This window comes from Lithobates pipiens, unplaced genomic scaffold (assembly GCF_037356315.1).
Source record: "Lithobates pipiens isolate NorthernLeopardFrog02 unplaced genomic scaffold, aLitPip1_a1.2 Scaffold_10, whole genome shotgun sequence".
NCBI classification, from domain to species: domain Eukaryota; kingdom Metazoa; phylum Chordata; class Amphibia; order Anura; family Ranidae; genus Lithobates; species Lithobates pipiens.
The window spans coordinates 184,164,824-184,192,557 of NW_027507686.1; the positions used below are offsets into that span (position 1 = coordinate 184,164,824).

General features: G+C 42.5%; 1 protein-coding gene across 5 annotated transcripts in view; it reads left to right on the forward strand.

The window, feature by feature from the left end:
- BRSK2 (BR serine/threonine kinase 2) overlaps nt 1-27,734 on the forward strand; it is a 263,246-nt gene that overhangs the window by 209,190 nt on the left and 26,322 nt on the right. For 4 of the 5 annotated variants that reach the window (XM_077460493.1, XM_077460501.1, XM_077460510.1 and 1 more), the window contains exons 14-18: nt 11,418-11,934; nt 12,262-12,310; nt 16,113-16,236; nt 16,732-16,912; nt 25,877-25,966. In XM_077460493.1, the coding sequence (XP_077316619.1) occupies nt 11,418-11,934; nt 12,262-12,310; nt 16,113-16,236; nt 16,732-16,912; nt 25,877-25,966 (961 nt within the window). The remainder of the gene's footprint in view (nt 1-11,417; nt 11,935-12,261; nt 12,311-16,112; nt 16,237-16,731; nt 16,913-25,876; nt 25,967-27,734) is intronic. The other variant, XM_077460524.1, reaches the window with a different exon arrangement.

Here is a 27,734-nt window from a genome sequence, read left to right on the forward strand (position 1 = left end):
GGATCTGAATGGTCCGAAGGTGTGAAAGGGGGCTAATAGTTAGTTATTATTAGTTAGTTAATTATTATTTAGATTTTCGATCTTTTGAATTTTCGTATTTTCTTTCTTATTTTCGAATTTACTAATTGCGCTCATAACGAATGACCCAAAAAACAAAAAAACAAAAAAAACCTAACAAACGAAACTAATTCACATTTTTTGGCAGTGCACATGTCTATATTTTATCCTGTTGTAGAATTTGATAGGCTGCTAGAAATGCTACACCTGTGCCTTTTCAGGTGTGCAAAAACAGATTTGACGATGACTGGCCAAACGGTTAATTGCCTCTTATTTTGGTCTATTCAATATAACATTGAACGCATTCTTGATCCTGCCAGAAATCTAGTGAACTTGGAACTTCCAGCCTGTGCTGCCCCGAAACTCTAAAACGTTATCAACCCTTCCTAATTCATTGCGTGGACTGCAGAACACCTCTCCTCTTTGTTATGGAGAAGAGGAGAGGGGGTAATGTTCTGTAGTCCTAACACACTTCTTTTCCTAGTGTGACAACACTGCTTCAGCCTAGGACAGAAAGTGTGGCAGGAAAATTAGGTTAAAATAAAGAAAAAAAATCCTAAAAAAAGAAAATGAGCCCCGCCACCAAATTTAAGGATTGGTAAATTGAAGGAAACCTTTACTGAGAGAAATATTTCAATTTTGTTTTGTTCAGAGAATGCTTGTTTCCTGGCTGTCACTGACCCAGAAAAAGTTTGCAGATCAGGTTTTCTGACTTCACTTGCTCCTTGTTCAGGCTATACTAATGCCAGAGTCAGCCAAGCAACTAGCATTTTTAGGAAGGATGGTGGCCTACAGATATCCCCCTTTACAGGTTTCCTCTGCTATCCTTTCTGCTCTCTGTGAATGCAATAGGCATTCACTGGCTCAATCACTCAGGCTGCATCTGTATGTGTCCTAGGTTTGTATGTATGTGGTGAGTATGCATGGTGGCAGATGCTGGATAATGTGAATAAATATAAAATTCAATAAACATTCTGAGTGCACTTCTGAGGGGATCTGAAGAGTGAGGCAGCTATAAGGGCTGTGATTTTCTCTATAATCTTCAAATTATTTCCTATTTACTGAGCTCGATGTCTACACAAGTCTTGAGCTGTTCTGAAATACTCAAATATATTGCAATTGAAAATAAAGAATGGGCAGTGGTTGCTCAAAGTGACTTACCAGCTGTCTGCTGCAGAATTATTAGAGATATTTCAGAAATTTGATAACCATCAGCTTTCGATTTCTGCGTTTTTTTTTGTTTTGTTTTTTCAAAAAGTCTGTGCCTTCTCTGTTTTTAGAAGGTAAAAAAAAAATCACAATTTCCATTGTCCCTCTGGGTGGGTTGTGGCTGAAATATGCTGTAATACCCCATACACACGCTCGGACATTCCGACAACAAAATCCATCAGATTTTTTCCGACGGATTTTGACCCAAACTTGTCTTGCATACACGCGGTCGCACAAAGTTGTTGGGAAATATGATTGTTCAGAATGCGGTGACGTAAACAACATATGATGGGACTATAAAGAGGGCAATAGCCATTAGCTTTTGTCTCGTAATTTATTCTGAGCATGCGTGGCACTTCGTCCGTCGGAATTGTCTACACATGATCGGAATTTAAACGATCGGATTTTGTTGTCGGAAAATTTTAAATCCTGCTCTCAAACTTTGTGTGTCGGAAATTCTGACGGAAAAAGGCAGATGGAGCCCACACACGATCGGATTTTCCTACAACAAGGTTTGATCGCACATTTTCCGTCGGAAAGTCCGAACATGTGTACACGGTATTAGAGTTACCAGGCAAAGGTACCCGTGGGCAAATTAAGATTTTTTTTTAGCATGATTCAGCAGATTATTTTTATCATTGCCATAGATTCAGTTTTAAAAACGATAATCCATAGTGACCAATCCAAATCCATCTATTATTCTTTCTTCAGCAGGGAATTGGTATTGGTTGTTATGGGTTGCTGCACTGTATTTAAATTTTTTGTAGTAAAAAAAAAACCCTACAACATGTTTGTTATGTCTGCCTAAATATAATTTTAAAAATATTTCCTATAGTTAGATGTTTTTGGGCTGACTGCAAGCTGCCCTGAACAACTGCAAAGTGAGTCTGTCCCCCGACAAAGAGAGTGGGCACACTGAGGTCCATTTACTAAAACTGGAGCGTGCAAAATCTGGTGCAGCTGTGCAGCTTCTAACTTCAACTTGTTCAAATAAGCTTTGGGAAAAAAAAAAGAAAACCTGGCAGCTGATTGGTTCCTATGCAGAGCTGCACCAGATTTTGCACTCTCCAGTTTTAGTAAATCAACCACAGTGAGTTTCCCTCATTTACCCCCTTACAAAGACATTACACACATATGCAACAGCAGGGCAGATGGCCCACAAATATGTGTCGCTGTCATATTGAGGGGGCACACGCCACAGGTGCCCCCAGAACCGTGACCAAGCTGCCACTGGCAGCTGACAGCTAACTACTGCTGATTGCAAGCTGGTAGATGCAGCTCCTGATGATGTCAGCGCTGTGTATCCAATCCAAGCCCCTAGAACGGGAGTCCCACTTACTGGCCCCCAATGTCATGCCCCATTTAAAATGCCAGCTCCATCCCACATTACAGGGTAAACCTACTACGGAGAAGCCCAGCTTCTAGATATTTATTCTTTTGTTAGGGCAGACAGTCTTCTAATCTGGTTTACAACTGATAATGAGATCTGGCAGCAGGGCTAATTATAGTTAACGTTAAGCAAGCAGTCTGTATTTATCCCTGGGTGCATACTGTCTTAAATGTTAGTAGCATTAGTTGCTCCGTCCAGCTTTCAGGCTCTACACAGTTTTATAGGCTGTCAGCAGTGGGGCTGGACTGTGCTCATGTGCCTTTTAAGGCACACCTATTCATATGGCTGTGGGTGAGGGAATCACATCGATTCTCACACCCGCAGTAAAAGCACGCTGCTCTTTGGAGACACGCGGGGGCTGCCATTCATTCTGAATGGCATCCCGACACATCTCAGCCCCAAGCGCATTTTCAGGTGTGGGAAACGGCATAGTTAAAAAGACCAATGTGATTTCCCCCGTTGCCGCATTTTTGAAAAGGTGTATGCACCTTTTTATGGCAGAAATGCAGGCATGGCAGCCTCTTCATTCGGATGCAGGCTGCAAAAACGCTATGAACCTAGGCTTAACGCCCAGTGTGCAAGGGGGCCTTATTAATTTAGAATGCTTGTGTAAAGGAAAGACCATCTAGTCTGGTTGTTTGCTCAGTTGTTTTTTTAATAATAATATTCTGTCACCTTTAAAGTGCACTCAGAATGTGTTATAATACACAAATGATATAAACGTTATATTTTTTATATTCATCTGTACTCAATCAGCAGTGATGTCATCACTTATGCCGAGGGTCTCATAACTAACTAAAGAATATCTGCTGCCTATAGCAATCAATTAGGATCTCCTTCAGTGCTACAGGCAACAACTCTACAATCCTCTAATGCAGTTAGGCCCATTCTGAATTTCTTTCTTGGGTGGAAGTGTACCATGAAAGTAGTTCATTTAGATGAACTCTTCTAACAAACAGGCTGTTAAAAGAAAAGGATACTTGTGTATTATAAGAAACGATGACTCCCATTCTGTAAGGCCATAAGGATAACAGAGGTCCTCAATTTGTGTACATTTTCTTCCTGTCCTGTGATTTTATATATAATTATTGTTAAATTATTATTGTTATTACTAAAATTAATATAATTGTTATTAAATATAAATATTATATACACCAAGCAAAATTATAAACGCAATACTTTTGTGTTTGCCCTATTTATCATGAGCTGAACTCAAATATCTATGACTTTTCTATTTACACAAATGACCTATGTCTCTCAAATATTGTTCACAAATCTGTCTAAATCTGTGTTAGTGAGCACTTCTCCTTTGCCAAGATAATCCATCAACCTCACAGGTGTGGCATATCAAGATGCTTATTAGACAGCATGATTATTGCACAAGTGTGCCTTAGGCTGGCCACAATAAAAGGCCACTCTAAAATGTGCAGTTTTACTGTATTGGAGGCGGGGGGTCAAGGGGGGTGACCACCGTTTGCCTCACACAGTGTAGGACATCTCCTTCGCATAGAGTTGATCAGGTTGTTGATTGCGGCCTGTGGAATGTTGGGCCATTCCTCTTCAATGGCTGTGCGAAGTTGCTGGATATTGGCAGGAACTGGAATACGCTGATGTATATGCCAATCCAGAGCATCCCAAACATGCTCAATGGGTGACATGTCCGGTGAGTATGCTGGCCATGCAAGAACTGGGATGATTTCAGCTTCCAGGAATTGTGTACAGATCCTTGCATCATGGGGCCGTGCATTATCATGCTGCAACATTAAGTGATGGTCGTGGATGAATGGCACAACAATGGGCCTCAGGATCTCGTCACGGTATCTCTGTGCATTCAAAATGCCATCAATAAAATGCACCTGTGTTCATTGTCCATAGCATACGCCTGCCCATACCATAACCCCACCGCCACCATGGGCCACTCGATCCACAATGTTGACATCAGCAAACCACACAACGCCTTACGTGCTGTCTGCCATTTGCCCTGTACAGTGAAAACCGGGATTCATCCATGAAGAGAACACCTCTCCAAAGTGGCAGACGCCATCAAATGTGAGCATTTGCCCACCCAAGTTGTTTACAGCGACGAATTGCAGTCAGGTCGTGACCCCGATGAGGACAACGAACATGCAGATGAGCTTCCCTGAGACGGTTTCTGACAGTTTGTGCAGAAATTCTTTGGGTATGCAAACCGATTGTTGCAGCAGCTGTCTAGATGGCTGGTCTCAGACGATCTTGGAGGTGAAGATGTTGGATGTGGAGGTCCTGGGCTGGTGTGGGGACACTTGGTCTGCGTTTGTGAGGCCGGTTGGATCTACTGCCAAATTCTCTGAAACGCCTTTGGAGAGGGCTTGTGGTAGAGAAATGAACATTCAATTCAAGGGCAAAAGCCCTGGTGGATATTTCTGCAGTCAGCATTCTATTTACACGCTCCCTCAAAACTTGCGACATCTGTGGCATTGTGCTGTGTGATAAAACTGCACATTTTAGAGTGGCCTTTTATTGTGGCCAGCCTAAGGCACACCTGTGCAATGATCATGCTGTCTTATCAGCATCTTGATATGCCACACCTGTGAGGTGGATGGATTATCTTGGCAAAGGAGAAGTGCTCACTAACACAGATTTAGACAGATTTGTCAACAATATTTGAGAGAAATTGGTCTTTTGTGTACAGTCATAGATCTTTGAGTTCAGCTCATGATAAATAGGAGCAAACACAAAGGTGTTGCATTTATAATTTTGCTCAATGTAATTGTGGGTGACTTCTGATATCCTTGATGCTTGATCTATGTATACTATTCACATGATCCAGCAATGCCGGCTTAGTCTAATACGTATTCTGGGTAATACCATTATCCATGCTTCTGGTTTCCTATAGTGTGTGTTTTAATATAGCTACATGCAACATTTTGACATTATTTATGTATCAATGCATACACTCAGCAAACCTTACTTCTTAATTATCTAAAAATTACAAACTTCAAAACTTATTTTAAGGTGAATCTTTTATTTATCTATACTTTAGGAGCCATGACCTTATCTTCATAAATCTATTCACCTACTGATGAAATCTCATGAGAGATATACAAAATCCTAGGCAACTATACTGTCATTCTGATTCTCCAATGTTTTTGGAGTCACTATCCCACAGCGGATTAATACAGTGCCTTGAAAAAGTATTCACACCCCTTGAATTTTTCCACATTTTGTCATGTTACAACCAAAAACGTAAATGTATTTTATTGGGATTTTTTGTGATAGACCAACACAAAATGGCACATAATTGTGAAGTGGAAGGAAAATGATAAATGGTTTTCAACAATTTTTACAAATAAATATCTTAAAAGTGTGGCGTGCATTTGTATTCAGCCCTCTTTACTCTGATACCCCTAACTAAAATTTAGTGGAACCAATTTCCTTCAGAAGTCACCTAATTAGTAAATAGAGTACACCTGTGTGCAGTTTAATCTCAGTATAAATACAGCTGTTCTGTAAAGCCCTCAGAGGTTTGTTAGAGAACCCTAGTGAACAAACAGCATCATAAAGGCCAAGGAACACACCAGACAGGTCAGAGATAAAGTTGTAGAGAAGTGTAAAGCAGGGTTAGGTTATAAAAAAATATCCCAAGCTTTGAACATCTCACAGAGCACTGCTCAATCCATCATCGGAAAATGAAAAGCGTATGACAAAATTGCAAACCTACCAAGACATGGCCATCCACCTAAACTGACAGGCTGGGCAGGGAGAGCATTAATCAGAGAAGCAGCCAAGAGGCCCATGGTAACTCTGGGGGAGCTGCAGAGATCCACAGCTCAGGTGGGAGAATCTGTCCACATGACAACTATTAGTTGTGCACTCCACAAATCTGGCCTTTATGTAAGAGTGGCAAGAAGAAAGTAATTGTTGAAAGAAAGCTCATTTGCAGTTTGCGAGAAGCCATGTGGGGGACACAGCAAACCTGTGGAAGAAGGTGCTCTAGTCAGATGAGACCAAAATGTAACTTTTTGGCCTTAACTCAAAACGCTATATGTGGTGGAAAACAAACACTGCATATCACCCTGAACACACCATCCTCACCGTGAAACAGGGTGGTGGCAGCATCATGTTGTGGGGATGCTTTTCTTCAGCAGAGACATGGAAGCTGGTCAGAGTTAATGGGAAGATGGATGGAGCCAAATACAGGGCAACCTTAGAAGAACACCTGCTAGAGTCTGCAAAAGACTTGAGACTGGGGCGGAGGTTGACCTTCCAGCAGGACCCTAACCATACAGCCAGAGCTACAATGGAATGGTTAATACCAAAGCAGTCATTTAGACTGCTGTTAGAATGGCGCAGTCAAAGTCCAGACCTAAATCCAATTGAGGATCTGTGACAAGACTTGAAAATTGCTGTTCACAGATCCTCTCCATCCAATCTGACAGAGCTTGAAGCTATTTTGCAAAGAAGAATGGACAACAATTTCACTCTCTAGATGTGCAAAGCTGGTAGAGACATACCCAAAAAGACTTACAGTTGTAATTGCAGCGAAAGGAGATTTTACAAAGTATTGCCACACTTTTCACATATTTATTTGTAAAAAATGTTGAAAACCATTTATCATTTTCCTTCCACTTCACAATTATGTAGTACTTTGTGTTGGTCTATCACATAAAATCCCAATAAAATACATTTAGGTTTTTGGTTGTAACATGACAACGTGGAAAATTTCAAGGGGTATGAATACTTTTTGAAGGCAATGTAGTAGGGTGGGACTTTACTTGCTGCGTGCTTGTTTTTAGGTCTGTGACTTAAACCCAAAAAACAAAATGCAGCTACTATTAGGGCCGGTAGCAGAAGGGAACTCCGTACTAGTGTGACTAAATAGATAATAATTTGAGCAGCTGAACTTTTTCTTAATTGGATATGATGAATGTAGCTTTAGCTGGCAAATTTATTACATTACTGTAAAAGCTATTGTTAATTATTGATTTGGAACAGCATGGGTTTCAATTTTTAGACTGCTTTTAGGAGGGCAAATAGAGAGCCATAGGTGCCTCTAACATGTTCACTACAACAAAAAATGAAGTACACCCAAAGGAAATGGTTGACTTTTTCCACATATTTGAACAGGCATACATTAGATCCTACAGATATTTGTGATAAACAAAAAAATAAGAAAAAAAACTCAGTGTTCTAGTGTACTGTGGAAAAATTAAGCACACTCTCATCACTAAAAGCTACTATTGTCCCTTTTGGTTGAAATTACTTCTTGTGTATATCTGGCCACCAGTTTCTGATATGAACTCATAAAAAAGTTTTGGCCATGTGCAAAAATCCTTTAGTTGCAAGGCGTTTGTAAGTTTCTTTCAATGGAAATCAAATCAGGGCATTAACTATGGCAGTCCATAACTCTTTTTCTTCTTTTTGGAACATTTCTTGGTGGATTTGCTAATGTGCTTTATCATTTTTCTGGTTCAACTTCAACTATTGGACAGATGGCCTCACATTCTCATCAGCACATTTTGATATGATGCAAAATGTGTAGTTGATCACAAGCTTCCCAGGCCCTAAAGAATAAAACAATCCCAAAAATCTTAAAGTGGTAGTAAAGTAAAACAATTTTTAAAATAACAAACATGTCATACTTACCTGCTCTGTGCAGTGGTTTTGCACAGAGCAACTCAGATCCTCTTATTTTAGAGTCTCCTCATTGGCTCACTGGTTGTGATTGACAGCAGTTGGAGCAAATAGGCTCCTGCTGTTGTCTCAGCCAATAGGGAGGGAGAGTCCCAAAACAGCAGAGGCTATCGTGAACATTGTTGGATTGCAGGGAACTCAAGGGCCGCTGGAAGGGGGTGCTGCACACAAAAGGTTTTTTACCTTCAAGCATTGAATGCATGAAGGTAAAAATCCTTCAGCCTTTAGAAGCACTTTAACATTTTCACCATGCTTCACAGTTGTTATGATGTTCTTTTCCTGAAATACTGGGGTTGATTTGCTAAAACCAGAGTGCAAAATCTGGTGCAACTGTTCATGGCATGGCTGTTCACGGTTTTAACTTCAGCTTATTCAATTAAGCTTTGACATAAACAAAAAACTGGAAGCTGACTATTTTCTATGCAGAGCCCATTCTATGCAGACCTGCACCAAATTTTGCCAAATTTTGCACTCTCCAGTTTTAGTAAATCAACCCCATTGTCTTTGGTTTGCTGCAAACATATCTACTTTTACCATGACCAAACAACTCTGAATAATTAGTCTTAAGCACATTATTCCAGAAGTCCTGGTTTTGCTCCAGTGTTCTTTATGCACAGGAAAGGCTCTGTCTTAGCACACATCTTTCTGATTGTAGATACAAATATTTTCATCCCAACTATTTTAAGAGTTACTGGACTGCCACATTTTCTTGTAGCACAAAACAATAATTTCTTGGGTTGGATTTGTTGGGCTGGTCAGTCCTGGATAGATTAGCAGTTGTTTGAAACCTATGCCACTAGCAGATTATTTTTATTTCACTGAAATTATTGATTTAAAATCGTTTGGCATGCTATTTAAATCCTATGCCAGACTCATAGGCATCCACAACCTTCTTTCAGAGGGCCTTGGAGAGCTATATTGATCTTGTCATAATGACACCACATATGTCAACAGCAAAGACAACACCAGCCCCAGATGTCTACGTTTTAATACTGTTACACCTGCACACTGCTTAAAGCTAAATTCCAGGAGATCAGCACCTTTGTAAAAAGTGAAGGCACTCTTGAGCTACTTCTCTCCTCTCAGATCCCAGATAAGTCCAGTCCAGGAGATGTCACGCACCTAGTTGGATTTAACTCATAGAGTGCCTTTGCTTTTAACTGGCTGAATTCCTGGAATTCATCTTTAAAGAGGTTCCAATCATTGGCACCTAAACTGGAACACTGGATTATAATTTTATGGATTTGAAGTAACGGTAAATGTAGGGGTGTAATTACATTATATATCACAAACCTTAAAGCGGGAGTCCGCCGTTTTTTTTTTTAAAAGCCAGCAGCTACAAATACTGCAGCTGCTGACTTTTAAAATAATGACACTTACCCGCCCAGCGTGCCCGCGATGTCGGCACCCGAAGCCGATCTCTCGATCGTCTCTCGGGTGCTATCTTGGTTATGGGAATCAGGAAGTGGAGCCTTTCGGCTTCATTTCCCGGTTCCCTACTGCACATGCGCGAGTCGTGCTGCGCAATAAGGATGGTCCCCGCTGTCTCTGGGATCCGTGTGTTTCCCAGCAGGCAGCGGGGGACCTTCGGAAAGGGGCGTAGATTCTGAAGAAAGGGACGTACCTTCTGCAGAATCTACGCCAGAAGTGGGTGCAGATACCTGTACTGTACAGGTACCTGCACCCCCCTCCCCCCTGAAAGGTGCCAATTGTGGCGCCGGAGGTGGGGAGGGTTCCAATGAGCGGAAGGTCCACTTTAGGGTGGACCTCCGCTTAAATTTTTTTCTCATTCATATCATGAAAATTATTATACCGTATAAAGATTATGTGTTGTTTTTCACCTTTATCTGTAGGCACTATTTGAAACAAGATATAGTATTTGCCTATTCAATTATGTTTAAAAAGTCAACAATTTTCATCAGGTGTGCTTGCCTTTTATATGACTGTATATGGAACCATGATGTATAGTTTCCTCCCAAAGCTGCACTGGCATGACAGCTATGTTAATCCCGTAAGGATGAGAACATATTTTGTTGAGTAGTTACCTTCAGCATGAAGGAAGCCTCTATGTTTCTATTACAGGTTTCCTTTAAGTTGAGCCAGATTAGCTTCCAAGTTGTTGCTTTTTTGTATGCCGGTGGGTTAGATCATCTACCTGCTACTTGTATTTCGAGGGAACCCTGGCTGTTAGGAAGTTTTAAATATAGAAAGAAGAGGATTAGAAATGGGTGCCCACAAATTTGCTAGGTGACTAGAAACTCCACTAAGTAGATCTTGTGGTCCAATGTCCAAGAGATGAAAGAACTAAGCTGGACACTTGAAAGACCAGTGTCCACCCAACACTGAGCCCATCACCTCTGAGTGATACTCTGCCTATAAGAAATATCCGGTTCTAATAGTGAAAAAATAGCTTATATTATTTTCTTGTGTGGACACTGCAACTTCAAGGACCAAGAAGGGGAGTGAGGTTTGCTGATATAACCCATTTTCTCTGGTGATGCTTTAACAACTGTGCTAAAAGGCTTAGCATTTTATGTTGCTACTGAACTGCTCTCTGGCTCTGGCTGCTCTTTGGGATTTGCTTCTAACATGCATGTCTTTTTTTTCTTTTTTTCATTCTTTGGTCCACATTGTTGGCTGCTATCTTTCCTTCCATCTGACCCTACGCACCCATAATTGACCACGCCGATACCTTCCTCCGCCCATGGCTGCTTGGCTCTTATATTCATGTGTGTTTGATCTACAATCTTTCAATCTGTGTGCATGTGTTACCCTTTCTTCCGCATATATGTACTGCTGGAATCATGCTTCCTTTCAAATTACATTCATACTACGGCATTTATTACTCTCTCGCAATTTACATTTCCTAATGAATCATCCCTCACCTTGCTTTGTGTGTTTTTCTACCCCCCTATCTCATTTCATCAACCTGTAATGTTATTTGTGTGCTTTTCAATATCCACTTGACTTACTCTTCCCCCTATTATTGCTGTATTATTCTTTGTTGGGTTCTCTGGTATCCCACTTTATCCTCTATCTTTCTATTTGCCCGTTTCTCTTGCTTTCCTTACTGCTTTTTCACTCACAGCCAATAAGGAGGTTTTTTGCCCTCCCCCAGCCACCTACCCCTCCCTCTTCTCCTCATCCCACAAAGACCTCTGATTCTTCAGGGCATAATGATTGCCCTCTTGCTCATCCCAAAACCCATACCTTTCCACCTAAGCCCAGGTCTTCAGAGAAACCACTTCAGACCACCCGGTCCAACCCACTTCCTGCCTCAAACTCCCCAACTGTCCCCCCGCGGACTCCTAATTCTCCCGCTGGGCACAATGCTTGCCGAACCGCAAACAAACTGCCCGCATCTGATCTGGCCCCCAAATCTGTACCCCTTATACAGGTTACCCCTCATCCGTCACCCCGTGGCAGCCCCCTCCCTACTCCCAAGGGAACGCCTGTGCACACGCCTAAGGAAAGTCCAGCAGGCACCCCTTCACCAACCCCACCATCCAGCCCAAGCATTGGTGGGATGCCCTGGAGAACAAGACTGAACTCTATCAAGAATAATTTCCTGGGGTCACCAAGATTCCACCGTCGCAAGCTGCAAGGTAAGAAAGAGTTATTAAAATATCAGAATAAATTGGGTGCGGGTTGGTAGCTATTTACTCTAGCTAAGAATTTAATTGTTTGGGCAACCAGTGCTTTGTTTACAACCTTTATAACAACTGTTGTTATGCCATTGTTCTCAAATTGCTGGTCTGAAGTAAAATATGAAAATATAATGACCATTGTGCCATTATGGCACTCATATGTCATTGAGATAGATCTTAGTTTGTGATTTGTCTGTACAAGAGTGATGAGAGAAAAATTATAGACATAGTAGGTCTTAGATTATATTATCTATTATTAATAATAATCTATTGATATGTGTTCAGTCCCCACAGCTGATGAAATGACCAACTTGACACCGGAGTCATCACCAGAGTAAGTATTGTTCACTGCACCCATAAATACTATTAAATACCCTATTCTATTACTGCTTTTAAAAGTATACTGTGTTCTAGAATCCTGAATATCATTGGATCCACTTTAGTGTATCTTACACAGTTGTAAATTAAATGGTGAAATTTGGCATTAGCCCCTCATCTCTGTTTATTCACTTCTAGTCTGGGACATTTTTCACAGACATGGTAAATTCAGCATTGTTTTTGCTAGAAAAGTTCTTAGAACCCTCAAACATTACATATCTTTTAAAAGCAGAGGCTCTGGAGAATAAAATGGTTGTCATTGCAATTTTATATTCCTCGTGATATATACGCAGCTGTTTTTCAAATTAAAATGCTCAGGAACAAGTACACTTAAAGTGGTTGTAAACCCACTTTGTAATTTTCAGGCAATCCCTAGTGTTCGATAATTCTATGTGCCCAGTGTATGTGCCATTCTATACCTTATTTCAGATTGCTATTTGACACTCACCTGACCGCCCACCGTTTTCTCTCCTGATCTGGCAGCTACAGCGGGAGGGATTGGGAATCCCCCGCTGATGTCAATCGAGAAGAGAGGAGGAGAATGGCAGGCGGTCACAAGAGCGCTGAGTGGCATTCTGAAATAAGGTAGAGAACGGCATTTTTTTTAATAAAGCCCACACACTGGGCAGATAGCATTATCAAACACTGGGGATTGCCTGAAAATTACTTTATTAAGTTATTGTAGCAGCAGGAGGGGAGGGGCGGGCACTGACAGAAGTTGATAGGCAGGGAGGAGGGTGAGACAGAGGAGAGACAGCGGGATGACAGAGGCACGTAAACTTACCACGGTGTCATGTGCTCAGCAGCAGTACCACGCAGGATCAACCAGGTATTTTAGATTATACAACCTGCCAAACTACACAGCACAAGCACTGTGCTGTTATTCATGTTTTAAAGGAACAGGATACTTTTTTTTTTAGGGTAAAAACACTTTAAATATATTTTAATGCACACAAACACAATACTCATATTGTTGGTAACATTTTATAAAAGATGATGTTGTGCTGAGTTAATAGATTCCAAATTTGTCAAGTTTTTAAATTTCACACGCCTGTGAAATGGTGAAAAACAATGGTACCTAAAAATCTTCATAGGTGATGCTTTAAATGCCTTTACAGGTTGCCAGTTTAGAGTTAAGCATGAGCTCTGGTGCTAGAATTATTTCTCCCACTCTGCAATTCACGGTGATACCTCATATGTGTGGAGCAATCACTGTTTATGTGTGCAGAACCTATGTACATGTTTGCGCATGGGCATGGGGAGGGGACAGGAGCGCTGTTAATATTTTTGTTCATTTTTTTTTGTTTTATTTTATTTAAATGTATTTATTTATTTTACACTGTTTCTTTACATTTTTAAAATGTAACTTTACAGTAAAACCTCGGATTGCGAGTAACGCGGCTTACGAGCATTTTGCAATACGATCTAAAAAAAAATCCTGACTCGGTTTGCAAGCGTTGCCTCGCAAGACGAGCAGGATTCAAGCCTCTGGGGTATGCAGTACTGCATTTGGCCAGAGGTGCGTGAGCGCAGGTGACGCCGTACGGAGACACTCGGAGCGTTTCCGACTGGTCTCCGAGCTTCTCTGAGTGTTTCCTGCACCCCCCAACTCTGCCCACATGTGGTACTGCATACACTTGCAGTGACACTGGAATGAACTATCTGAGTTTCCATTGATTCCTATGGGGAAACTCGCTTTGACATAGGAGTGCTTTGAATTACAAGCATACTTCTGGAACTGATTATGCTTGTAATCTAAGGTACTACTGTATTACTATAACAAGGGATGATCAGCATCCCTTGTGATAGCACGGGCAGTGACAGGTATACTTTATTGAGAGCTCTGGGGTCTGTAATCTCTCTTCTGCCCTCCAAGACAGCTGATCAAACCAAGATTGATTTGATCAGCTGCCTGTTTGGCCGGTGCAGGCCAGTAAACAAAGAACCAAAATAAACATAGTAGTCACTTTCGGCTTCATTCATCTCAGAGGAAAGGGAGGAATGGATATTCCTCTCTGACTTCTGTCTGCAGTCGGCCCAACTGTACCAGTCCTGGGCTCCCCAGTGGTTTGAGACAGCCCGGGATTGGTGGTGTGGGGGGGGGGGGGGTGCTTCCACGCCCTGTAAAAGTGATCGGGTCATTGTAGAGTCACTCAGATCACTTTTAAAAGCCCACTGCCAGCTCCTAAGGACAGAAATAGTTAAATCACAAAATAAAGTAAATCTTACTTGTCCATGTGTCTCAAGTAAGAGTCACGTAAAGTAGAAGGCTCACTTTCCCACGGGACAAAGAATGTACGGGACATGTATCCAAAGACATGCAGGTAGGTTAATTGGCTTCTGTCCAAAATTGGCCCTAGTATATGAATGGGGACCTTGGATTGTGGGCTCCTTGAGGATAGGGGGTATAGCAATGTACAGGGAAAGGGACAATTGTAGACACTCACTCAGGTTGAACTGGATGGACTGGAGTCTTTATTCAACCTAACTAACTATGAAACTATGAAACTATGTAGTACTGTGTTCCATCTTCCTAGGTGCTGTCGAACGCTAGCTGTGAAATTGCATGGTGCATTTTTCTTCCCTCCATGGCCATCCAACAATGCAGCTAGCAAGTAAATGGCTGATTTGACAGACATTACTGTTAGTGTTTCACAAGAAATATGATGGGGGGGGGGGGGGGTGTTGGTAGTGGGCATGTGCTTGGAGATGGAGAAGAGTGCATTGTTGGACATCCATGGAGGAAGAGGGGGGGGGGGGTGATCTGTCCAATCTCACAGCTAGCCTTAGCCCACATACACACGGTCGGAGATTTCCGCAACCAAATCCGTCTGATTTTGCCCGTCGGATTTTGTCCGTCGGATCTTGTCCGAAACTGTTGCGTACACACGGTCGGGCCAAGTTGGCGAAAAATCCGATCTTTCAGAACGTGATGACGTAATTTCGTTACGATGGGACTACGTTCAGGCTAGTAGCCAATAGCTTTGATGTAGAAATTTGATCTGAACATGTGTGGCACTTGGTCCGATCAAAATTCTCTACACATGATCGGAATATGTCCGACCGACCGAGTTGGTCGGGAAATATTTCCAACATGTTGGAAAATTTTCTCCGACGGAGATTCGGACGGAATCAATCCGATGCAGACCACACACAGTCGGATTATCCGACAACACGGTCCGATAGGACACATTCCGACGGATTCTCCGACCGTGTGTACAAGGGCTTAGACAGTACATGGAAGATGGGACAAAGTCCTAGTGTACACACAGACAACATTTTTTAATAGACATCAGATTCACTTTTCTGTTGTCATTTTCAAGTGCAGGTTTTTCTTTTATTTCAGCCCTAAATTAAGAGAAAATTAACAATCAGCCTGGGCAAAACTCTATCTGGTCTCTAAAGATAGGCAGGATCCAACCTGTGATTCCTATCATACTGAGACTTTTAGGCAGCAAGGCAAAGAACTTCCCTTTACACCAATAATAAAAAAGACAAATTCTGCTTGAGGAGAAACCATCTGACAGACAAAGAATATTAAATATTGGTCTGTATAAAACAGATATATTAATATTCTTTATATACTGTACCCTCATGCTAAATCCCATCTTGTTTTTTCTTTTTCCTTCTGGGTTTTGATTTCTATTTATTTGGCATTGTTTTTTTATTCATTGCGGTATCTGTTTTTTCCACAGACTTGCCAAGAAGTCATGTTTTTTTTTTTTTTTTTTTAATCATGGTATGTGTTTTCTCCCTAGACTTGCCAAGAAGTCATGGTTTGGTAACTTCCTGACTCTGGAAAAGGAGGATCAGATCTTTGTGGTCATTAAAGACAAGCCTTTAAGTTCAATTAAAGCTGACATAGTACAAGCATTTCTCTCGGTAAGATTGCCACCCCCAAATTCAAACCTACTTTACCAAAATGACTGTCGGGCTATATTGAATATACAGACTTATGGGTCAATGCCTTGGATAGCAGCATAAAATATAGCAGCAACTAAGCAACATTTTTTCAAGTTTAATACACATTTCCTTAGAGACTTTTAGGAAAATGAACTAGCAGTAGTGAACAGTTTGAGGGTACAAGGGCTACAGGGAAGAGTAATAGCATTCCCTGTAATATAGTGAGCATGCAACATTCAGATTTTTTTTGGCAGGCACTTGGTTGGTGGCATGCATGTACAGCAGTACTTTTGATAGCACTTTCTGGTTTTATTATTCAGGATACTTGCATAAGGTTGATGTCTAGAGCAGCATGAATTTAAATTTGACCTTAAATGCTATAATTCTAAGATGTCAATTAGGACCTTAAACCCAACCGCTACTAACTGACAGAGGTGCAATTGTCTACATTTTTCTGTTATTTCTTCCCCACAGATCCCAAGCCTCAGTCACAGTGTGATCTCACAAACAAGTTTTAGAGCAGAGTACAAATCCACAGGAGGTCCATCTGTCTTCCAGAAGCCAGTGAAGTTTCAAGTGGATATTACATATTCAGAAAGTGGGGAGAAGCAGAAGGACTGTGGAATATACTCAGTCACGTTTACTTTGCTATCAGGTATCATCTCCTATGCACATAATACTCCTTAAATATTCTCTGATAACTTCCATTTTCCATCTATGGAAAGATTAGAATACCATGCTGCAGAGGTGACCATATATATGAGTATCGGGCCAACTGGCCCTACAGCCTTTTCCTAATTCAGCCATACAGGGGAATGGTCAAGTCTCACTGATTAGGATATTTTCATGTAATCCAAACTTGTAGACTTTGCAGACAAAAGAACAAGTTGTATGAAGACTATATATGAACAAATACAGTCTTTGGGGTTGATTTACTAAAACCAGAGAATGCTAAATTTGTTGCAGCTCTGCATAGAAACCGATCAGCTTCCAGATTTTTGTCAAAGCTTTAGGCCCCTTTCACACGGACGATCCGTTCAGGTCCGCCTGTCAGTTTTTCAGGTGGTCCTGAACGGATACTCCATAGAGGTCTATGGAGCGTCGGATGTCAGTGGTGACATGTCCGCTGACATCCGACCCGCTCCGATCCGAAAAAGTGTGACGGAGGAAAAAGCTATTTTTCCATCCGTCATCGGATCGGGTGACGACGGAAACACTGCGGTCCGTCATCACCCGATCTCCCATAGGGGAGAGCGGCGCTGTGACAGGTCCATCCCTGCGCAGTGTGCAGAGACGGACCTGTCATCTTCCTGCTCAGAGATCGCTCCGGTGATCCCTGCTGAGCAAGCGGATATCCACGGGGCGGATCAGCACTGATCCGCCCCGTGTGAAAGGACCCTAACTGAATAAGCTGAAGTTAGAAGCTGATTGGCTACCATGCACAGCTGCACCAGATTTTGCACTACTCAGTTTTAGTTAATCAACCCCTGTGTGTGTATTCACTTATCCTGACTCTTGAGTAAATATAGATGTTGAGTTACTAAAACTACAGTGCAAAATCTGGTGCAGCTCTGCATAGAAACCAATCAGCTTCTGGGTTTTTTGTCAAGGCTTAAATGAACGAGCTGATTGGCCCCAATGCACAGCTGCACCAGATATTGCATATTCTGGTTTTAGCTGGAGTTCTGCAACTCTCAATTATTGGCAAAGGCAAAAGGTCTTAAACAAAATTGGTTTTACCTAATAATTGGCATGTATGGGCATTGAAATTTAATAGCCACCAATGTTGGCTGCATTTGCATACAGTGCGCAGAATTTTTTTAATTATTTTAAAACTGAGTACGCATGAACACATACGATATACCATATACAAATATTGTTAATTTTATATTGATTCCACAAGCAGGCTTTAATATAGTAAATGGCGCTTAACTGAAAGAGTTAGGCGTCTACGTATAAGAAAAATGCTTTGCAAATGTCTCAGCATTTGCCCAAAATTCACATATAATATCCAATATGTTTGTAATATGTATGACTCTGGAGTCCCTTTTAAAAATAATGGACTGAACACCAATTCAATCCGCCGTTCACACAGGAATCTCCATACATTTTAATTCAGAGTTCTCCCTCATATTATTTCTTCTTCTGGTCAAATGTTCTTGGCCTATAGTGTCATTGCTATTTTCTCTATTGTTTGAATGCCCGTTAACTCTATAGCTCTTTAGGTTACTTTCTTTTAGCATCAAATGTTAAGAATGTTACATTCACCCAGCGAAAGACAACAAATAGATACCAACATTACTCACATATTGAAAACATTAGGGGTATTATTTCAACAGCACTCTCAGTTCCTTCTCTTCTGTGTGTATCCCCAAAGCAAGCTGTGTGCTATGGAGGGAGTAATGTGGGCATGCTCCTGAGCCCTGCTGTGTGTGCACCTAGACACAGACAGGGTGGCCTAGCCCCACCCCCTGCTCCCTCCTCACAGGACTTGATTGTAAGCAGCAGGAGCCATTGGCTCCCTCTGCTACCTCTGTGTCCTGGGGGGGGAGCTCGGCTGTGGAGGGGCAAAGTCCTGGATCAAGATAGGACTTGGTTAAATATATAAGAGGTTGGGGCATACTACTACTGGGACATGTTTTACCCTAATGAAGGGAATACATTAAGGCCCCACATTAAGGCCCCTTGCAGACGGGGAGGACTCCACCAAGCGGATCCAGCTACTCAGCAAGGGATCTTTATGCTTGTCCCCACCGAGCAGATGTGTTCACTCCACTATGCAGAGCAGACATGGACACAGCCCGCTCTTCTCTATGGGGTGATCTGATGGAAAATGGACTGCCTGTCCATTTCCATCCGACTGTAATGTGATCTGATCTGCCGGATGCATGGGGAACATCCGTCTGTTTTTAGCAGACAGGTTCAAGTCGGATGCTGTTGGGTATCAGCAGAGACAGGTCTTCTGACATCTGCTGCTCCATAGAGAGCTATGGATGGTTTGACCCATCGGGTCCACCAGAAAACTTACAGGCAGACCTGATAGTCTGTCAGTGTGAAAGTGGCCTTAGATAAAAAAAAGTCTTGTAGAACCACTTTCAGGTGGCCATTGGGCTGCCTGTCTGATAGACATGATAAGCAGCCCAACACTCTACTGAAGGAGTGCAATGTCAGGCTGACAACACTGCTGTTAATTTGGTGACTGCTTAGCTTTGTCAGTCTGCAAAAGAAGTTCTGTTACTGACAGGTTCTTCAGGTGAGAAACTTTGCAACAAATTTAAAAAGATATTTGCTGAAGAAAAGCATATACCATGAGACATGACACCAGACATACTGAAAAATAGATTCTGGGTATACATTCATTGTACGTAAACTGCAGGTTTACGTGGCCTATCAATGGATTTGCATAAATGTAGGTAAGGGAGACGACTGACACGGTACTACACAGAGGCCTGCTGCTTTCATCATCTGTAACTGCTAGAAGAAGCAGTTTCCTAACATGAAGCAATTTCTGTAATGCAGTAACATTGCATAATGTGCTCTGCAGTGAGCGCTATAACAGTTTTCATTACCACCTAAAAGCTCAGCATAGATAAATATAGCAACAGTACCACCTGCAGTATGTCACGCTGTGCTGCAACTCATGTACGGAAGTGTCTGAGTTTCATTTACAGCTTTGTAGGAACGCTGTCAGGACCATTGCTATCTGTCAAAGCCAAGGCCCCTATCCAGTGCCGCAGGCTGCTGCTGTCCAATCCCAGAAAGCAGAGCTGAATCTGGGGCACCGCACACCTCTGCAGCATTGTACTGCCATCTATGCATCTAATCCTGACAAATAATTCAATTGTTTATTAAAACATAGGAGATCCAAATTCAATTTGTGGATGTCATAGAAAATTATAGTTGTCTATAAACAGCTGAGGACAGAGCCACCTTGACCCATGGGATTACATTTCCTGTGCCAAAAGACATATTGTGATGCATACAGTATTATAAGTCAGCATGGAATCAGGCAAAAATTTCAACTGTCTCATACAGCCATGCTTTAACCACTTCAGTCCTGAAGGATTTACCCCCTTCCTGACCAGAGCACTTTTTGCGATACGGCACTGCGTTGCTTTAACTGACAATTGCACAGTAGTGTGATGTTGCACCCAAACAAAATTGGCGTCCTTTTTTTCCCACAAATAGAGCTTTCTTTTGGTGGTATTTGATCACGGTTTTCCCGATTTTAGTAGATCGGATAGATTTGAAACATGTTCTATTTCTAGGTCTGTCTGATTTTTTTCCGAAAAACAATCAGACTAGCCCACACACGATCGGATTGTCTGATGGACTAATCCCTTTGGACCTAGTCTGCTGGAAAGTCCAGTCGTGTGTACGCGGCAATAGTGATCATGCAGAGCTAGAGATGAACATTCAGAATAGGTGTTTTTCATGGTGCAGATGTGTTGAAAATTCACATAACTAAATTCACATATATGCAAATTAAATACAATGGCTTTTCAATGGGCTTCCTTAATGCACATTACCCCCACAAGAAATCTCTTGGAGAATGTTCTCAGACGTAAAGGGGTTGTAAACCATACATTTTTTTCAACTGATGCAGCAGACCCCCAGAGCCCCCTTTTACTTACCTAAACTCGGTCTATCCAGCGACAGGGATGAGCACATCAGCTCCAGCTGGTGTCTCGGTCCTGATTGGATAGATTGATAGCAGCACAGCCATTGGCTCCCACTACTGTCAATCATATCCAATGATGTGGGAAGCGGGGGCGGGGCTAAGTCCTGCTGTCTGTGTCAATGGACGCAGCAGTAGGACACGGGAGAGTGCCCACATGAGTGCCCCCCGGGAAAGCACTTCTCCTTTGGGACAGAGAGGAGCCAGGAGTGCCATTGGGGGACCCCAGAAGAGGAGGATCAGGGCCACTCTGTGCAAAACTCTTGCACAGAGGAGGTAAGTATGACATGTATGTTATTTATTTATTTATTTTTTTAACCACTTAAGTCCCGGACCATTTTGCAGCTAAAGGACCAAGCCCCTTTTTGCGATTCGGTACTGCGCCGCTTTAACTGATAATTGCGCGGTCATGCGACATGGCTCCCAAACAAAATTGGCGTCCTTTTTTTCCCACAAATAGAGCTTTCTTTTGGTGGTATTTGATCACCTCTGCGGTTTTTATTTTTTGCGCTATAAACAAAAATAGAGCGACAACTTTGAAAAAAATGCAATATTTTTTACTTTTTGCTATAATAAATATCCCCCAAAAATATATAAAAAAAAAATTTTTTCCTCAGTTTAGGCCTATACGTATTCTTCTACATATTTTTGGTAAAAAAAAATCACAATAAGCGTTTATTGGTTTGCGCAAAAGTTAAAGGGCAACGTACCTGTACGTGCTTGTGCCCAGCCGTGGCATTCTGCCGATGAATATCGGCATGAGGCTGTCCTTAAGTGGTTAAATGAGACATTACAACCCCATTAACGCTCTGCAATTCAATTGTGCAAATATAATTTCTTATGATGGTCAGTACCATCTAGTGGTCATAATGCGGTATTTTCCACAAACACATGTTTAAACTGCAGAGAATATAGCATAAAAACATTTGAATTCAACCTCCTTCACACAGAAAAACAAATACATGTAGTTTGGTGGCTAAACCATAATGTAAAGTGTTTCCTAATTGGGCTAGCTGAAGAGACAGAAAGGTGACGTCAGGACCTCCACCTCATCCAACAAGACAGTACTTTGCATTCATTAAGACCCCTTTCACACCAGGGCGTTTTGCAGGCGCTATAGCGTTAGAAATAGCGCCTGCAAAACGCCCTAAAGAAGCTGCACCATTGTCTGTAGTCTGAAAGCCCCGAGGGCTTTCACACTACAGCGGTGTGCTGGCAGGACGTCACAAAAAAGTCCTGCCAGCAGCTTCTTTGGAGCGGTGAAGGAGTGGTGTGTTTACCGCTCCTCCACCGCTGCTCCCCATTGAAATCAATGGGGCAGCGCTGTAATACCGCCGGCAAAACGCAGCTATTGCGGCGTATTGCCGGCGATTTTAACCCTTTCACGGCCGCTAGCGGGGGTAAAAGCGCCCCGCTAGTGGCCAAATGCGCCGCAAATTCGGCGGTAAAACGCAGCTAAAAATAGCAGTATTTTACCGCCCACGCTATCGGTGGTGTGGTGTGAAACGGGTCTGAGTGTTCATTCACCAAGTCTACAGTATGCAGCAGGGCAGCTGCACAGCATGGGACCCGGAAGCTAGTGGAGATCTCTGCAGTAGTGCTTAGGCTGACTACACTGATTTCCAGCTTCTATAGGGATCCCACAGGCATGGTACATACATATTTAAAAGTGGTCAAGGATGGACCAATGGAGTTGATTTACTAAAACTGGAAAGTGCAAAATCTGGTGCAGCTCTGCACAGAGACCAATTTTTTATTTATTTTTTAAGACTTAAAGTGGTTGTAAGGTCAGAAGGTATTTCATCTTGATGCATTCTATGCATTAACCACTTGCTTACTAAGCACATATACCAGAGTTGCCAATGTTGTAAATAAATATATAGGGACACTTTTTTGCCTGTAGGTGAAGTCTTATTATAATTAAGAGGCGTTGCATTCGTTCAGAGGCGTGGCATAGCGGGTACCAGATAATGCGTCAGGCAAAGTGACTTAAGGGGGAGTGGCTCAAAGGGGGTGCGGTTAGACTCTGAGATAAACAAGGGATGGAGGGAGAGAGGGAGAGATAGCAGGCCCAGATCCTACATCAGAATAGAAATATGTGTATTTCAGAAAGTTTAACAATCAGCACATAAAGATACTCCAAACATTTGGTGTTAGCACTTCAATCATCTCAGCACCAAGGTTGGTATGGTGCCAGGATGATTGAAGCGCATTATTTCTATTATTACATTGCAATATAAAATGAAATCATTCAACTCACCATAATGCAGAATCAGTGGGAGCCCTGAGCATGTCACCTGCCACCAGGTGCCCCCAGCGGAGTCTGTACTTCCATCAGGGGCCCCCAGCAGAGTCTGTCCTTACATCAGGCGCCTCCAGTGGAGCCCATCCTTACATCAATGTTCCCAGCAGCGGAGCCCCTCCTTACATCAGGAGTGCCCAGAAGTGGAGTCCGTCCTTACATCAGTTGCCCCCAGTGGAGTCCGTCCTTACATCAGTTGCCCCCAGTGGAGTCCGTCCTTACATCAGGTGCCCCCAGCGGAGTCCATCCTTACATCAGGTGCCCCCAGCGGAACCCCTCCTTATATCAGTGTCCCTAGCAGCGGAGCCCATCCTTATATCAGTGTCCCCAGCAGCAGAGCCCCTCCTTAAATCAGGTGTCCCTGGCAGCGGAGCCCCTCCGTACATCAGGTGTCCCTAGCAGCAGAGCCTCTCCTTACATCTGGTGTCCCCAGCAGCGGAGCCCCTCCTTACATCTAGTGCTGCGGCTCTTTAACCTTGTGATCGCCTGTGTCCAATCAGAGCCGGTCACATGTAAACACAGAGATGCCATTAATTGCCACTCCTCCTCTCACGCTGACAGAGTGTAAGGAGAGGAGAGCCGATCAGTGGCATCTCCTCACAGGGGACAGCTAGGTATGTAATCAGGGCACTGATCATCAGTGCCCTGATTACAATTAAGTGCCCACCAGTGGCAGCAATGATTGCCCACCACTGCCAGCAATTAGTGCCAAACAGTGCCCACAATTGCTATCAATCAGTACCAGCAATCAGTGGCCATTAGTGATGCCAGTCCGTGCTGGCTATCACTGCTGCCCATCAATGCTCATCACTGCTGCCATCAATGCTCATCACTGCTGCCCATCAGTGCCACCCATCAGTGCTGCCTACCTGTGCCCACCAGTGCTGCCTATCTGTGCCCACCAGTGCTGCCTATCTGTGCCCAGTGCCACCCATCTGTGCTGCCTATCAGTGCTCATCAGGGCCACATATCGGTGCCACCTATCAGTGCCCATAAGTGTGGCATATTCATGCCTCCTGATCAGTGCCACCTAATCAGTGTCCATAAGTGCCGCTTTATCAGTGCCCATAAGTGCCATATCATCAGTGCCCATCAGTGCAGCCTATCAGTGGCCATTAATGCTACCTCATCAGCGCCCATCAGCGAAGGAGAAAAATTACTTATTTACAGAATTTACTGACAGAAACTAAGAGAAACTTTTTTTTTTAAGGAAAAAATAAACCCATGAGTGATTAAATACCACCAAAAGAAAGCTCTATTTGTGTGAAGCAAATGATAATAATTTCACATGGTTACAATTTAGCATGATCTGTGCTAAGGCTGCACAGATAAGGAATGATAAGGAGGTACTGATGAGGCGGACTGGTGGGCACTGATGAGGCTGCACTTATAGGTGGCACTGAAGGGGGACTGATAGATTGCACTGGTAGGCAGCACTGATGGGCACTGGTTTGCAGTACTGATGGGCACTGGTAGATGGTATTGTGGGCACTGGTTAGCAGCATGCTGGTGACTGTGTGGGACCGCTGGCCCTTTTACAGAAGCAGACTTTCTCCTCGCACTGTCAGCGTGTGGGAAAAAAAAGCTGATGACTGGCTTCTGTTTGCATCATGTGATCAGCTGTCATTGGCTGACAGCCGATCACGTGGTAAAGGGCCGTGATCAGCCGACCAGGGATGCGAGAAGAGGAGGATCTGGGCTGCTCTGTACAAAACCACCACACAGAGCAGGTAAGTATAACATGTTTGTTATTTTAAATGAAAAAAAAATTGATTTTAGTAACACTTTAATTGAACAAGCTGAATTTAGAAGCTGATTGACTACCATGCACAGCTGCACAAGATTTTTTACTCTACAGTTTTAGTAAATCATTGTAAAGCCCCATACACACGGTCGGACTTGTACAAACTTTTCCGTGGACTTTTGTACAAAGTGTGTTGTCCACAAGTTTGTATTGCATACACACGGTCGGACTTTTTGACAACAAACACGAACGTAATGACGTCACAACGTACTGACGCCGCTTCAAAAGAGGACGTTCAATGACTCCAGCGCCACCTTTGGTCAACTTCTGTATTGTAGTCTGATCGTTTGCAATGGTTCTGAGCATGCGTGTTTGTACCTTGTACAAAAGTCCGATGCTTTTGCGTACACACGGTAGGACTTTGCTCCATCGGACTTTTGTTGCCAGAAAGTTTGTCCGTTCGCACAGCCAACAAAAGTCCGATGAAAACAGAAAAAGTTTGTCCGATGGAGCGTACACACAGTCGGATGTTGCTCCAAAACAGCTAATTTGCATGTTTGTTGTCAAAAAGTCCGACCGTGTGTACGGGCCTTAACTATGTAAAAGTTGCCATACTTGGAATTCATCTTTAAGTTGCATCTACATCCAAATTGGGTGAAGCATCAGTTGAATTTTTCTGCAAACTTTTCTTCAAGTACCTCTTCACAGTGTATGTTTTTCCAGGTCACTTTATGAACACCTGTGCTCCTACAAGGACACAGTGCAGTTATGCCCTTGTAGTGGTACTGGAGGAAATATTTAACAACACTGTTCTAGTTTTTATGTTTTAGGTGTTTGGTTGCTGAAGACATTCTGTGAGGTCGTTAACCAAAGCCATGCTTTTTCTCTGTCCTAGGTCCCAGCAGAAGGTTTAAACGGGTGGTGGAAACAATTCAGACTCAGCTCTTGAGCTCACACGAACAGCCGTCTGTACTGCAGCTATCAGGTGAGAATCCGCTAAAGGGGTAAAAAAAAAGACATTATTAAATGGTCAATGGTGGTAGGTTGATTCACTCAGTGGCTCCTTATAGTGCTTATTGAATCCATCAGAGAGGCCAAATTTGACCTCTATAACTGGGGTAGTCTTAATCTTCCTGTTGTAAAAGAGAATTCCAACAGGAAGTGTAAGGCCTTTCTATAATATCAATAGATATTTAGTGGAGCTGGGAGTTCAGGAACAAAGAACTTGCTACCAGGGTGCTCAAAATGAACCTGTACTTTGCCCATACAGAGCAAAGCTATGCTCACTTTAAAGGGTAACTCCACTTTCATGGGGAACAAAATACCAAATAAAGAAGAAATAATATAGCGTATAAAATTGTGAGACAAGTTATATTGTAATTGAATGTTATTAAAAATCACCTTTCCTTTTCAATCTGCATCCCCTGTAGTTTTCTGTAAATGCGGTGCAATATGGCTACCTGGAGTTGTTCTGCACATAGAGTGTGTACTGACCACCCCCACCCATCCCATTTTCTGCTTGTGTGATTGGCTCCCCAATTTTCCCAGAAGTCTGCCTAAGATACAAATCAGATTTCAGGCATCCCCTGCAAGAAAATGGTTGCTCCCAGTGGCCAAATGGATCATTGGAGAAGTAAAGTAAACATAAGTATAGGTTGCTGGTGGGGCTAGCACTAAAGTGGACATTCTGCTTTAGCCTGCATGGGCAAAATGGAGGTTCATTTTGAGAAGCGTAAGCGTTCTTGCTAGGTTTAACCTGCTAACAAAGCTGAAATTTTGGGAGAACCGAATCGTTAATAATTTGGTACTTTCTGTAACTTATTGGTTTATGATGCAGCCAATGATCTTTAGATGTGGACAAAGCACTAAGCGATTAAATCTCTCAATTAACATAAAATTATTGTAGATGTGAGCAGTCAATAGAAATATAGTTAGGCCTCATATACAGCTATGCAATATAGATTGCATTACAAAAAAATTTGTTTTCAGTGGCGCCTGTGTGCGCATTTTTTGAAGTGCCGACCCATGAAAATCTAATTATTTTGACTTATGATGCGCCCTTTGTGACATGCAATAATGCACATGCATAAGTGCAATTGGGGCCTTTAACCTTCCATAACAAACTCTGCCATTCAGCTTGCAAAACAAATGATTCAGGGCCTGTGTAATCAATTTTTACTAAACAGAATCCACCATGTGCTTCTATACTGGAATTTGGTACTTATGTTTAACATACAGTATAGTATCAGTGGAGATGTACACCACTCTATTACACAAGTAGTTTGTTTTCCAAAAAATCGCCATGTCCAACTCTGTTATTTTGGGATAGGGTAGAGTATCATACCACACTTAAAGCGAAAGTAAACCCATTGATTTAACAGTTTTTTTAAAAAAGTTCAGTGAATGTAACTGTCAAATTGGTTGTGCCTTTAACCAAACTGTCAAACCATCTAATGGCTGGTGTCATGACTGATCACATGTGCAGCTCCATGGCAGTTGCAGATCAAACAGAGGCCAAGATTGCAGCTTCCTTGGCTGAAAATGATAGGAAGGTTTACTTCCACTTTAAGCTGAAGACGTGTACTGATTTTTCTTTAATATGGAGACAGCCTAATGAAAGCGTAGCACTATCCCCCAGGGAGCTACTGAATTGTTTTGTAATTTCTCTGCACACATGAAGATAACACACCTCGCTCACCCAGCACTTACTGACGGACCATGGGACAGTGTTGCCAACCCTCCGAAGTGAAATT